Source organism: Lepidothrix coronata, unplaced genomic scaffold (assembly GCF_001604755.1).
Source record: "Lepidothrix coronata isolate B3197 unplaced genomic scaffold, Lepidothrix_coronata-1.0 Scaffold306, whole genome shotgun sequence".
NCBI lineage: Eukaryota > Metazoa > Chordata > Aves > Passeriformes > Pipridae > Lepidothrix > Lepidothrix coronata.
Window position 1 is genome coordinate 544,868 of NW_016690486.1, and position 13,424 is coordinate 558,291.

A 13,424-nucleotide genomic window follows, 5' to 3' on the forward strand; every position below is an offset into this window, starting at 1 on the left:
AGAGTTATTAAAAATGTAACCATTCAAAATGTTACTTACAAATCATTAGAGACGTTTTACACTAACCAGAGCACATAATCTGATAAAACATTTCTGGAAGTAGAAAAAGATACACACAAAAAAGAAACTTGGATTTGGTACTTATTCTCTGTGATTCTAAAAATATTGGGATACCTACAGGTTTGTATGTGAGTGGAGGAATATATAATGATAGAACCCACTAGGTGTCCTCTCACAATGGCTTCAAGTTATAAGTCACTGGTTCCTTCCAATCCAGCCCTCTAGCTCCAACGCACACATCCTAATTCTTCTCAAACATCAATATAAGTTACAAAGGTTTATTTGCTGTAAATGTAGCTAGATTTACAGCTACCCACATCCCTTGTCCTTTTTTATTTTGGTTCCAAACCTGCTTTATTTCAATATTGTAAAAATTACGTTAACACTTCATTTTGCTGTTCTTCACACTGAACAGTTGAAGATATAGATCCCAACTAAAATTTCTTTCATCTTATCTCTCCAATCACCTCAAAACATGGTGACAATTCATATTCTAACACAGTCTAATTTGTTCCTCTCTAATACAGGAATGTTTTTGCACCATCAGAAGACACAAAATTTAAAAAAAACAAGTCCACTGTGAGTAATTTCTTGGAAAAGATTGTAAAAACCAGAAAAATTAAATATTTCATGTAAAAGTCCCAGGAATTTACTGGTCATTATATAAATCACTCCCACAACACATTGAACCAAGAAATATTATTTTACCTTGAATGTGCCTATGCTGAAAAGACTATGTATTATACTAGACTCCAAGATGAGGAAGGTACATGACAGAACCTTTTATTTTGCTTTTCCCACCATAAGAACTCGCTATTGCTGTATTTGTTTTGCCGTACTTAAAGCAAAATCTGGTCCTTGCTAATGTTCACTGAGACCACAAGTTCCTTTAAAAAACAGACTGTTCCTGTAACACAGTGGTTTCCACTTGTTAGTGTCACCTGATGACCCCAGACAAAAGAGAACACTCTTTTCTTTATATTCTCATGAATGAAAGGATTCATATCACACAGGAAACAGTTCACTTCTAAAACACTGCCTCAAAAATACCACACATTTTAAAGTATTTCAGGTACAACTTTAAATATTATATCTCTAATTATCTTCCTTTATCACCTTACCTTGTTTGACAACTGAGTAGCAACATCTCCCTGTTATTGATCAAAACTTGTAGCAGCACCAGAAAGGCTTTTGCTCGAATAAAAGTTGAAGGACTTTCAAGTAATCGAGTAATTGTAGTCACAAAATCCTTGGTGGAAATAAACACAAATACATGAAAGTTACTCACACCGTATTGTAACACTATATACATTTAAAATTTCCTCATTTTCATGTGCATTCTGTGTTAGTAAGGCACTTTTAATGCCTCATGAAAAAAAAATAAAAGCAAATAAATTCTGCCCAAGACAGACTGTCCCACAGCAAAGCAGCTTTGAACATATTCACAAATGCTAGCGTACCAAGTAAACACTATCTAATGTACTATGTCCAAAATGGTATGAGATTAACTACAAAAGATGATAAAACTTACATTTTAAAATGTCTTACCTTAAACATAGGATATTTGAATATATTTATTTCAAAAGAAGACTGAACTATTTTCAGAATACATAAATATTTAAACACAAATATGATTACATTTTTGCCTCTTCATTCCCATATATGCAGGAAGATTAAAAACAACACCTTAGTTGGATACAATCTTGTCTACATCAGACCCCAAATTTTATACAAGATGCTCCAAATAGATGGTGAAACTGTTTCTACCATCTCTGATTGTTCTTATCTAAACTAATTTTATTAAGGGTTCATAAAGTGAACAACATCTTTTCAAGGAAAAAAACAAAATTAGGACTTGTAAAGAAAAAGGATAAACCACAAGCAGTAAGGAGTCATGACTTTCATAACCCACTGACCATTCTCCATTCCTACAAGGTCAATTTATATGTTTCCAAGATCCTTGCTAACTCACTCCTACCTGTAAATCCAAATAAAAGAACAATTTAAAAAGTTTAACAAGGATAGTGATAAATAAAGAATAACCATAAAATATTTCCCTTCAGAAGTTTAACAATGGTTAGCTGACTGGGCTCTGAAATCGGAGCTTTGTTTTTTTCTTCTTTCTTTTTTCACCCTGTATATTGATTGGATTTTCTTCTCTAGTTTCTGGAATGTGGCCTGACAGGTAGAAAGACATGAGATTTATGTGTACTGCCTCAGGTTCCACAGGAATAAAGCTGAGAATCAGTGGAATGTAAAGGAGCTCTCAAACTATGAATAACATAATTAGGTATTATGAGTTATAAAAGAGGAGAATTATTTATGCTCTGTCCACCAATATCTTGTAACTCCTAAAGAATCAAAGAAAAAAAAAAACCAACAACCAAACAAGAAACTATATGGAGTATCTTCTACCTCCAAGGAATAAAAATATCTGCTACCTATATGCACTTGTACAAAGACCAATTGGGCTACCTGCTAAAAATAACAAAATAAAAGAAAAATCCATCCTCAGAGATTATCTTGCTGGCAGCAGTGATGGTACTTTTGGATCAGCTCATGATCAGAATGTCTTGTTCTAAAAACACAAATCCTACTTCAAATCTCTCTTCTTCTCAAAAAAAACCAAAAAAAAAAAAAAAAAAAAGAACCCAAACCAAAATCAGAATTAAAAACTAAGCCAGAATTTGTAAACTGGCTCTGTGCAAGAATTAGACTGAGCACAAATGCCCTCATCAAAAGAAACTACCTTCAAACAGTTGAGCTGGATTCTCAAGGGAGTGACACTGCAGAACAAGTGTGCAGTTTACACCTGCATGTTGTGTACAAAGTCTAGAATCCTGCTGTGTGAGGCACATTTAACATAAAAAGCATTATTCAAATTCCTCTTTTGTTGATAGAACAACTGCAAATCAACACTGAACGTAGTTTATTAGAGACAGCCTTTGCAACAATTAACTATACATCTTTACAGAGAACAGAACAGGAGTGCCAGAGTTGGCCAAGAAACAATCAGATTTTACTCGGATATTTACTCGGATGCATTTTAACGCTGTCTTCAAAAGCAGTCATCGCAGACAGTAACTACAAAAATCCCAGAAAAACAAACTGATACTAATTATTCTAGAACTGGTTTTCTGTATTTCAACAATTTACTTAATAAACAGAAGAGTTCCTCGATCTTGTGGTTAAAAACTACAAGCTGTGTAAAGTTTCCTGCTTTTAACACTTCAACAGCTCACAGAGTATGACTTGTAGTTCCTCCAGTATGAATTTGCAGCAGTAAAGTTCTTAATTTACAATCTACTAGAAGCAAAGGTTGAATTTTTAATGAAGTGTGGTTTGTGGTTTAGTTTTTGGTTGGTTGGTTGGTTTGGTTTTTTCTAATGAAATTACTCAAAAGAACAAAAAAAGTTTTCTTGCTACAAAACCCCATAAAACCTCAGACTTAGTCAAAGACTATATATAATGCAACACTGACTGTGCTAACATAAATGGACACCATGACAAAGACACATGCAAGTACAAGCCAAAGCACATCTGACTACTTTGAGTCCTCATGCTCTGGAAAGCAAGGATATTTCAATGCTACATGTTGCGGTTACCATGGGTTAAGACAACATCAGCAATTAAAATTAGTTACATCAGACTTATCTGGGAATATTCTAATAGTCTATCTTAAGAAATAAATGTGACATTTTGGAATTTGCTTTTCTGGCTGGTCTGAGGACTGCAAAACAGCAACGGTTTATCCAAAGAAAATCTGAAGCACATCTTTGCTGAACAGTAGGACTCAACGTGTCTGAAAAGCCAAAAATCAGCAAAATATCTCAAAATACATTAATTAATAATTGTTTCATTGCTATACTTTTCTTCCCTCCCCTGCAACTGTTTGATGTATTCATGGAGACTCTGCAGGGTAAGGATACTCTTTTTCATTGCACTGTCAACTGTGAGAAGATCATGATTTTATATTGTATACCCTTACTAATACTGCAAATCTAGTTTAAAACAAAAGCAAAGACATTTTCAAATTGGCTACACAAGGGGAGAACAGTTGGACCCCTATTTCACTATTTTACTCATTGAACGAATCTTGACAGCCAGACAAAAGTAATTAGTGGTATTTTTATCTACTGTTATAGCGTGTCAAAGACTTTGAGTTCTTTTTCCACACTTTATTTTAAAAACATAATTTCAACTATTTTAGTTTCAAAAAAAGAAACTAAAATAGAAAGGCTCTGTATCAGCGAGGGACAAAACCCAGTCCCTTTTAGCTATTGTAGTTCTCTGAAGATTTATACTAGTTACATGATCACAGAACTACACTTGTCCTTGTCTTCTGGCTTTTATTTTGTAAGTGGTTTTTATTGCTGTTCTTGAAGGGAGAAGAAAACAAAGGCAGTCCTAAGTAAGTCTTATAAACTAAGGGAGTTTTTAGACAACACACACAAGGCTAAATTATCTTGAATTTGTATCTTTAAGCATCTTTTAATATGTTGGTTTGCAGTCATATTAAAGAGATAGAGAGGTAGTGACAACCCTGTCACTACCTTCTGTGTGACACTGAGGTCCTCCTGCCTCTTAAGCTATAGTACACAAGAATTCTACAGAAGGTAAAATAATTTGTAGGCCAACACTGCCCACTTTTCCCTTCTCTCATTAAGGTGGACTTGTGTGCCATGAGCATGGAATATTGAAAAGTGCATGGAGTATTCAATTCAATGTTCAGCATTAAAATAATACTCCGTGTAATGTGATAGCATCTGGCAATTCAATACACGAGCAGGATTACATTTTTAGATCCCATTTAAGAAAAACAGAAATCTAGTTTCTGCTTTCAAAATCCTACAATCTAATTTGAACAAAATAAACATTCTATGAGATACAGGTTTGTCTGAACCTGTGAGGCAGGTACAGTTACCAAACGTGGGCACATAAAGACCTACTTTAAGAATTTTTAAAGTACAGTGTTTTTCAGCTACAGCTTCAGGTACTATCCCCACTTCTATAATTAGTTTGATATATGCCGTTAAAGGAACGTCCATATTTGCCTGTATTTTGATTTTCTAATCTGCAAAATTTGACTAAAATTGTTCATAAGAGCTGCAGGATTGGAAAGGGAATCATTTTAGCAATTATTCATAAGAAATTCAGTATCTGTAAAGGAGTCCTTTTAGCAATATAAGCCCTATATAATCAAGAAATTCTTCACAGAAAGCATCATGCTGTAGCCATAAGCTTGCTACACATTGCACTCTTTCTCCGAATATTCAAATAAATAATTTTTGACAATATTTCTCTGACTGTACCATCAACTCACACTAATGTGCACTATTAGAAACCGCAACACCATTACAGGACAATTTGCCACCTGTTAGTGCTGTTGTGGAATGCGTGGAAAGCTTAAGGCCAGCTGATACACACTCACGAAATTCTGACAAGGGCACAGAAATTACGTTTAGGAAGAGAATGAGTGATTTCAGGTTGCAAGAAGAGATGGGTGGAAAACAGTAGATTGTTTTAATTTAAATATCATTGTTAAAACAACATGTAGAGAAACAAAACTCTCCCAACTAATATCCTAATACTCAACACCCTAATACTCTCTCAACTAATACTAATATGTACTAATACTAATATATATTATTATAGTCAAGATGATTGTCAGGTTACAACATACATTGCAACAGAGTTTTTGATGAAAACAAGAGCTAGAGGTTCTACTTTCTTTGTGATTTTTATCTTTTCCAAGGAGAGGGAGATTACTTTTATTTATGAACTGTGCAGACATACTGCCAAAAAAATAAACACTGTTTCTCTAAACACAGAATAATTTGATGATAAAAATATAAAGCTTTGAGTCACCTCTACCAAAAATTATATTAGATATATATCAAACCTAGAAGTTTTATTCAGTGACACTAAAAAGAAAACCCTAAGGTATTAAAATGCTAGACATTTTAATGTCTGCAAGACATTTCACTTACAAATTGGCCTAAGGTCTTTTAAGGAGAGCATAAAGTACAGCTTCGGATTCAATCAGGACACTCATTATTTTCCCTTTTAAATGGCTAAAAGAGCTATGTCAAACAGCTATCCTCACACATTCCTTATTGATTTTACTTAGGACCATTATCAGTTATGGTCAGAGTTTTCTGAATTGATTGAATTCTAGCTGCAGTAACAATGTATACACCCATTAGTACCATTTCTGGAAGTTCTGTGAGAGAGAAAGAAAAACTATACACCTTACTATTTAGATTTTAAGCAAATAAAAATATAAAATAAACACATTCATCATTTTCTGCTATGCAGATATGTAAATGTCACCGAGTTAAACATTTTGAAAACCCAAAACCACTAGCAGAGTAAACTTTAACTTTTCCTTAGTGAAACTCCATGCCACTGAATAATATTAATCTGAAATCAAACCTTTTCTTGAATCAATCTCTGTAGATGAATCCCACATGACAACATTGCTGAAAACATGGTGAGCATGTACTGCTGAATTTTGCATATTCCATTTGCCAAGGAATTCAGTACGGCTGTTAATCCCACTTTTTCAATGACACTCTGGAAAGCACTAGGTGAGGAGCGAGTAATTCTGCATAAAGCCTACAAAAGTAAAAAAAAAAAAAATTGTTATTTATTTTGTTATTATGTCAAGAAAGATAATGGAAATTAAAAGCAGGTGGTGAATTTTCCAGTAGTTTAGGAATATAAGGAATTCATACAGATTCATTCATAAGATTAAGGGAAAGATTAGGGGAAAGATTAGGGGAAAGATTAGGGATATTAGGGGAAAAGACTACTTATTTTTAGAGACTTGGAATTCTTCTAAATATAGTGCTATACACTCCATACAGATGAAATTCAAATATTTGCTACACCAACACCAACATCAAACAGAGTCACTCTTTTCCTCTATAGAAGAATAATATTGGAGTAGCACATGCCCATGCTTGAGTCTTTCGTCAAGCACAGAATGTAGGCAGTATTAGATAACACTGTAGTAGCAAGGAGTACAGGGAGCAGAAATTACAGACATGGCACACACTACAGAAATTCTAGCCCCCCTAAAAATGGGCATATTCTCTCTCTCCGCTCATGGACCATAATCTGATATGTTCACTATCTAGAATCTATACTACTACAGATCTAGATACTCGTTATGGAACATTGGTTAGTATAATAAACATGCAAACTATTCTCAAAATGGTTGATTTGCACAAATGAGGGATTAAATTCCAACAGAAAAAGCAGACAAGTGACCATGCTCCAGTGAAGTGAGCACAAACCTGTTCAGTGTTTACTAACTTAGTTATTTCCTAACAAACATTACCAAACTACCTCCAGGGTGGATTCATCTCCAAGTCAGCTTTTCCTTTTGATACCTGTGAAAATGCAACCTTCAAGATATTGTAACTGCTTTTGTTCTCTACAGATAAAGAAAAAAAGACTCTTTAAACACTAAAAATTTCTTTTTCTTTGGCTTGAATGTACTGTTAGGATAGGAGAACAGCTTATGTCAATTATTTGATTCACATGAAAACCTGAATTGATTTTCAGGAAAAACTTTGAAGGTGGTTTTCTTCTATGTAAAGTAGGTAATATTTACAATTTCTTTGTTCTCTTCAGACCACCTATATTTAGAAATTGCTGCTTATGTGGTGTGCACTCAATAGCGAGGTCTCATTTAAGAGAAACTGTAGTCATTACACATGCAGAATACTATCACTAGAGAAAAGCTTTCCATGTAAGAACCTCAGAAACTGCCCAGTTCCCCAGTGCCCTCTGAAACATTACTCAAAACAAACTAGAAAAAAAAAAAGGCACAAAAGGCAGTAAATCAGGAATTTAACAGACAAGTTATTGATGCTGTTCTGCTATTCATCTAATCTGCTCCTGCTCTTCCTTGTCCTTTCTGGTCCAGGAACCAAATCGACTGCAGCTTTTAATTTTTCTTCTTTTATTATTTTCCCCCTCCCCTCTTTTAAACCACAGACACTCAATCTCAGTTTCTTAGTACTTGCTTTATTTCCCCAAGAACACAACACAGCCCTTCACCTCTATTCAGAGTTCTCAAAATGAGTGGGCAGGAGGTATGTGCATTCACCAAAAATATCCTTGAGGGTCATATTACAAATGAACTGCTGGAACTCAGGGACAGACTGTGTCAAAGCAACATGGAGCTAACTTGGTGTGCTAACATGGTGTCATGCAGGCTTGACAATGCCTTGGTTCTCTGTTACAGACCTTGTCAAACAAAGGTGACCATAGCCACAAGCCATCAGATGACTTCCATGCAAATCTCATAGGAAAGACATAGCTGTCTTCTAGGATCACACTGAAGCATTGGAGGCAGAAGGAAAGCTCCAGCCCGCCAACAGCCAAAGGGAGAAGCCTTAAACTCCCAGTAGTTTGTGTGTCACAGAGCACTCTGCTGTATGAGTGAGCCCAACACTTCAGCAGAAAAGCAGAAGATAGAATTTAATGGGGGATACAGGACAAAGCATTCTAAATCACTTCAGTAGATCCAGTACCTGGAGAGAACAGGTGGAAATGGGTCAAAAGGTGGTGGAGCAGGAATTGGAAACTGGTATCTCCAGGCAGCAGTCTTGGAAATGTTCACAGTGAGAGTAAGGCATTGTCAGAGCTTCTCCTGGAATTGGTTTCTCTGTCCCTGCTCTCTGCCCAGCCTCAGCCAGCATCTTTTCTCTCAGCAGGTCCAACCCTAGCCTCATCATCCTTATCAGTCACTTCAAACTTGAGATTTCTATGATTCTATGATCTATCCTTCTGGTCTTACATACCACATGTGACTGGATAGCATTCACCCTTTCAGGGTGTCCTACATGTCTCTCAAGTTTGAGAATGAATGCATAAAAGTATCTGCAATACACAAATCTCTGAAAGAAACTATACAGCACCAATTATTTAAGAAAAAAAAAAGAAACCAAATCCCCAAAAATATTGTGTTGAGTTTTCCCAAACTAATTTCCAATTAAGTGGCTTATATTTTGTTACTTCTCTTCCAGTAGAAAAAGCTTAGAAATGAGATTTTAAATTCTTCAAAAAAAATTTAAAAACTTTCAGTATACTGCAAAGAAAATATTCTTCCTGCTGCTGAGCTTGTCAGAATATCACCTTGACATCTTACAGATTTTTTTTTTCTAGCAAAATGATAAAAAGACATAACTTTTCTACAGGCAAAATATGTGATGTGTACCTGAGGCATGTTGGACCCCAAAGAGAAAAATAATACTGAGACACAGTCCTCATTTGCCACCTCTGACAGGCAAGGAAAGTTAAAGTGTAATTTCTTGACTCCAGAGACTAAACACAGAGAATCTTCTTGATAGATTTTTATTATTGATTGAAATAATGATAAGTAAAAGTCCATAGTGCCTTACTGCTGATGCTTTGCAGACAGAATGGTAACTCTAAGTAAAGATATGACACATGTATTTCTTAAAAGAAATGTACTTTTACATCTGAATATAGATGTCAGTCACAAATAAATTCTTCAGGATACATTCAAACAAGGTAGGAAATAAAATAAAATAGAACACTGATGATATCAGCTTATGTGGTCATGCAGAATAAAAATGCCTAGATATCTGTAGCAACAATTTAATGAATATAGAAATCATATAGTATACTATAGCTGGAGAATACATTAGTATTTTATAATTAGTATCTCACTGAAATCTCCATAAACTTCAGCTGGTAAAAAATCTGCCTGCACTAGATTTCAATATCGATTGATTGATTTTTTTCCTAAAGTTAAGATTATATACCCAAATGCCTCAGCAGTATTAATACATATGCATGATTTATATCAAGCATTGAGTAGTAAGTTCTTCCTTTAGTGTTTCATTACAAAGCAGCAAAAACTACAGGCTGGTCAGTCTCACTTCAGTGCCTGGTAAAGTTATGCAGAAGATTGTTATGAGAGGTACTGAAAAACACGTGAAAGACAACAGTCATTGGGCACAGCCAGCATGGCTTCATGAGACGGAAGTTCTGCTTATCAAACCTGATCTCCTTTTATGACAAGGTAATCCATCCAGTTGATAAGGGAAGCCAGTTGATGTAATCCTTTTGGATTTCAGTAAAGCTTTCGATACTATCTCTCACAGGATCCTTGTAGACAAAATGTCCAGCACACAGCTGGATAAACACATCATGTGGTGGGTGAGCAATTGGCTCATGGGTCAAGCATGGAGGGTTACAGTGAATGGGGTAACACAGGACTTGTGACCTGCCACTAGTGAGGTTCTTCAGGGCTCTACCTTGAGTCCTACAAAGAGACCTTGACAAATTAGAGGACTGGGCAATCAGCAAACATATGAAGTTCAACAAGGGGAAGTGTCAGATTCTGCACCTGGGATGGGGCCCTGGATGTACGTACAGACTGGGGAATGAGATGCTGAAGAGCAACGCCACGGAAAGAGACCTGGGAGTTTCGGCTGTGGCAAGTTGGATATGAGTCAGCAGTGCCCTGGAAGCCAGGAGGGCCAACTGTATCCTGGGGGGCATCAGGCAAAGCATCACCAGCCAGTCAGGGGAGGGGATTGTCCCTCTCTGCTTTGCACTGGTGCAGCCTTACCTTGAATATTGTGGCAGTTTTGGTCACTGCAATATAGGGAAAGATATTAAACTATTAGAGAGCATCCAAAGGAGGACAATGAAGATGGTGAAGAGCCTTGAGGAGAAGCCGTATAAGGAGCAGCTGAGGTCACTTGGTCTGTTCAGCTTGGAGGAGACTGAGGGGAGACCTGATCACAGTCTACAACTTCCTCATGAGGGGAAGAGAAGGGGGAGATACTGATCTCTTCTCTGTGATGGTCAGTGACAGGACCTGAGGGAATGGCCTGAAGTTGTGTCAGGGGAGGTTTAGGTTGGATATTGGAAAGAGGTTCTTAACCCAGAGTGTGTTTGGGTCCTGGAACAGGCCCCCCAGGGCAGTGGTCACAGGCACCAAGCCTGACAGAGTTCAAGAATACTGTCAAGAAGACAGTATTCTCACACGATGTGACTCTTGGGGATGGTCCTGGACTAGATGATCATTATGGGTCCTTTCCAACTTGGCATATTATGTGATTTTGTGAAGATGTTGAAGAAATTTTGTCTCAGTAGACCTCAGTGTGCACACACAACTTGGTCATCTTTTTAAAATGCAGGCCTCAACACCAAAGTATGCATTGCTAAAAATCTGAGAGAGAAATGGTAATAAGATTATAGAAAGCCATCATTTTTACTTAGATTGACAACTGTCATTGAAAGGATGTTCCACAAATCAGCTGAGTTTCTCTAGGAAATTCTGGTAATTGCGGTTATCATGACCTCCTAAAACACATTGCTTCATCCTAACATATGTCATCTATAAGAGGGCTTCTAGAGCAGTATTTGAGGACTGATAAGCTTTATAACAAAAATTCAAAGATTTCAAACAGAAATAAAAAATCAGGAGGCAAAAGCTTGGCAAAAACAGTGTCATTACACGTCACAGTGTCAACCCAGGAGTGTCAGATTATTCAATTTGAATGTGTAGCATTAAATATTGCAACTTACTATACATGTCACTGCATTTAACATCCCTAGCTGAGCAAGAAGCCCATAAAGATCAGGTTGCTCTATCACAGCTGCAGGAACAAGAGGTGAAGGAACTAAGGAACTGAAAATCTATGATACTTTCAATCACTTGGAAGAGACCACACAAACACCAGCACTGTTTGACTGAACTGAGCAATTAATAAAGCCTTATTGACTAGTATGTAGTGGTAGCAGATAATGGACACAAAAAGAGAAAAAGAAAGAAAAAAAAAGAGTGGCAAACTAGGCTACAATAAGCTTTTCAGGTTTTAACTTCCTCTTACACATTTTTTGCTAAGTTCCACTTAAGATACATGAAGATTTTCTTCTCATCAGTAGTGCTTAAGAGAGGCTAGATATCCGTAACATCAACACTATGACAAAGAAAAGATTTCTTAGTGACTCACCTCAACCTTAAAGCCTTGGGAGGATCGAATGATCTGGGACCTCAAAACAGGCTGAAGATAGAGTGGGACAAACAACACAATTTCTCATAGTCACTAGACACTTAATTTAAGGGCAAAGTGTGCAAACTGTATGGCATTGACAATAACCTCAGAGCCCATGGCTACAGAAGGCCGTAGTGCGTCTACACTGATGACAAGTTTATCCTTGACAATCAGAAGTATAATTCTGCATATTACTGGACAGAAAAAAGCTCTTGCCCACCTCAAGCATATTATATTGTCCAAGAAGAAACCGACTTTTCAATAGCAAAAAAACAAAAGACAAACCCACACATTTCCTCTGATGATCTTTCTTTGCTCATTGTCCGAATGTAATTGAGACAGAGAGTTTCTCTGGGATATGCTGGTCACTGTGGTACACAAAAGAGGTATAATTGGCCAACTGGGCCCTGCAAACGGAGCAGTTCTGGAAGTCTGCTGTAGGAGTCAACAGAATGGTAAATGAAAAAAGCAAAGTTCTCCAAGTGGATAGGCAGAAAAACAGGAATAAAACTTCAGGATGAACTGAAAGAGAAAAAAATAAGGGGCTATGACCTAATAGCAAAAAAATAACAAGTGCCCAGTCTAATGATTGACAAGAACAGAAAGCACAAGATATGAAACATCCCTTATAGCAAAAGTAGTGGTAGGAAAGATCAAGCAGGCTACTTTAAAAACCCAGTAAGTAAAGGAAATTATAACTCTAATCTTAAGTCTTTTACTATATATACAGTCTTGATGTAAGCATAAAACTCACAGCTCAAACAGGTAAAGTATCAAAAAGACTCTGTCTGGAAAAGCAGTCTAATAGACACTCACACATATACTTTACATATTTAGAGACTGACAATTCTCTATCCATAAAAGTCCTAAGAGTGTTTTTGCAAAGAATTTCAGGTGCAAAGGCTTCTGTAACATGTATTTTACTCAATAAGTTTCCTGTTCTAAAATGTCAAGACATTTTCCCAATATTTGAGCAGTTTATGTCTCAGGCAAGACTCTGCCATAAATACACGAGATAAATAATTAATAAATGCATATATGTTTTAAATTATCAGTTTATCCTACTATTTATTTCTTCAGCCACACATCAGATATATTTTTAATTCTCTCTCTTTTATTGCCTCAATGCTAGATGTGTCTACCTGCACACTGCTGCAGGAGAAAGGTTACCATTTCCCATCTGGGAGGCCAACAGTAAACTCATCAGTGAGCCTGACCTCTACTTAGGAAATCAGTATCCACTTATCACACTTCATTTAAAATAAGACAACCTATTGTTCAGTTCTAAAATATTACCTGTATTGGTGGGTAATG

The 13,424-nt window shown here is 36.4% G+C and overlaps 1 protein-coding gene across 9 annotated transcripts in view; it reads right to left on the reverse strand.

Moving 5' to 3' along the window:
- The window catches only part of ULK4 (unc-51 like kinase 4), a 236,108-nt gene that overhangs the window by 152,847 nt on the left and 69,837 nt on the right, over positions 1-13,424 (reverse strand). For all 9 annotated transcript variants that reach the window (XR_001878447.1, XR_001878446.1, XM_017837568.1 and 6 more), the window contains exons 21-22: positions 6,496-6,678; positions 1,182-1,309 (exon numbers count right to left, since the gene is read on the reverse strand). Coding sequence is in view for 7 of the 9 variants with exons in the window: in XM_017837568.1 (XP_017693057.1) it covers positions 1,182-1,309; positions 6,496-6,678 (311 nt within the window). In the remaining 2 variants the exon portion in view is untranslated. The remainder of the gene's footprint in view (positions 1-1,181; positions 1,310-6,495; positions 6,679-13,424) is intronic.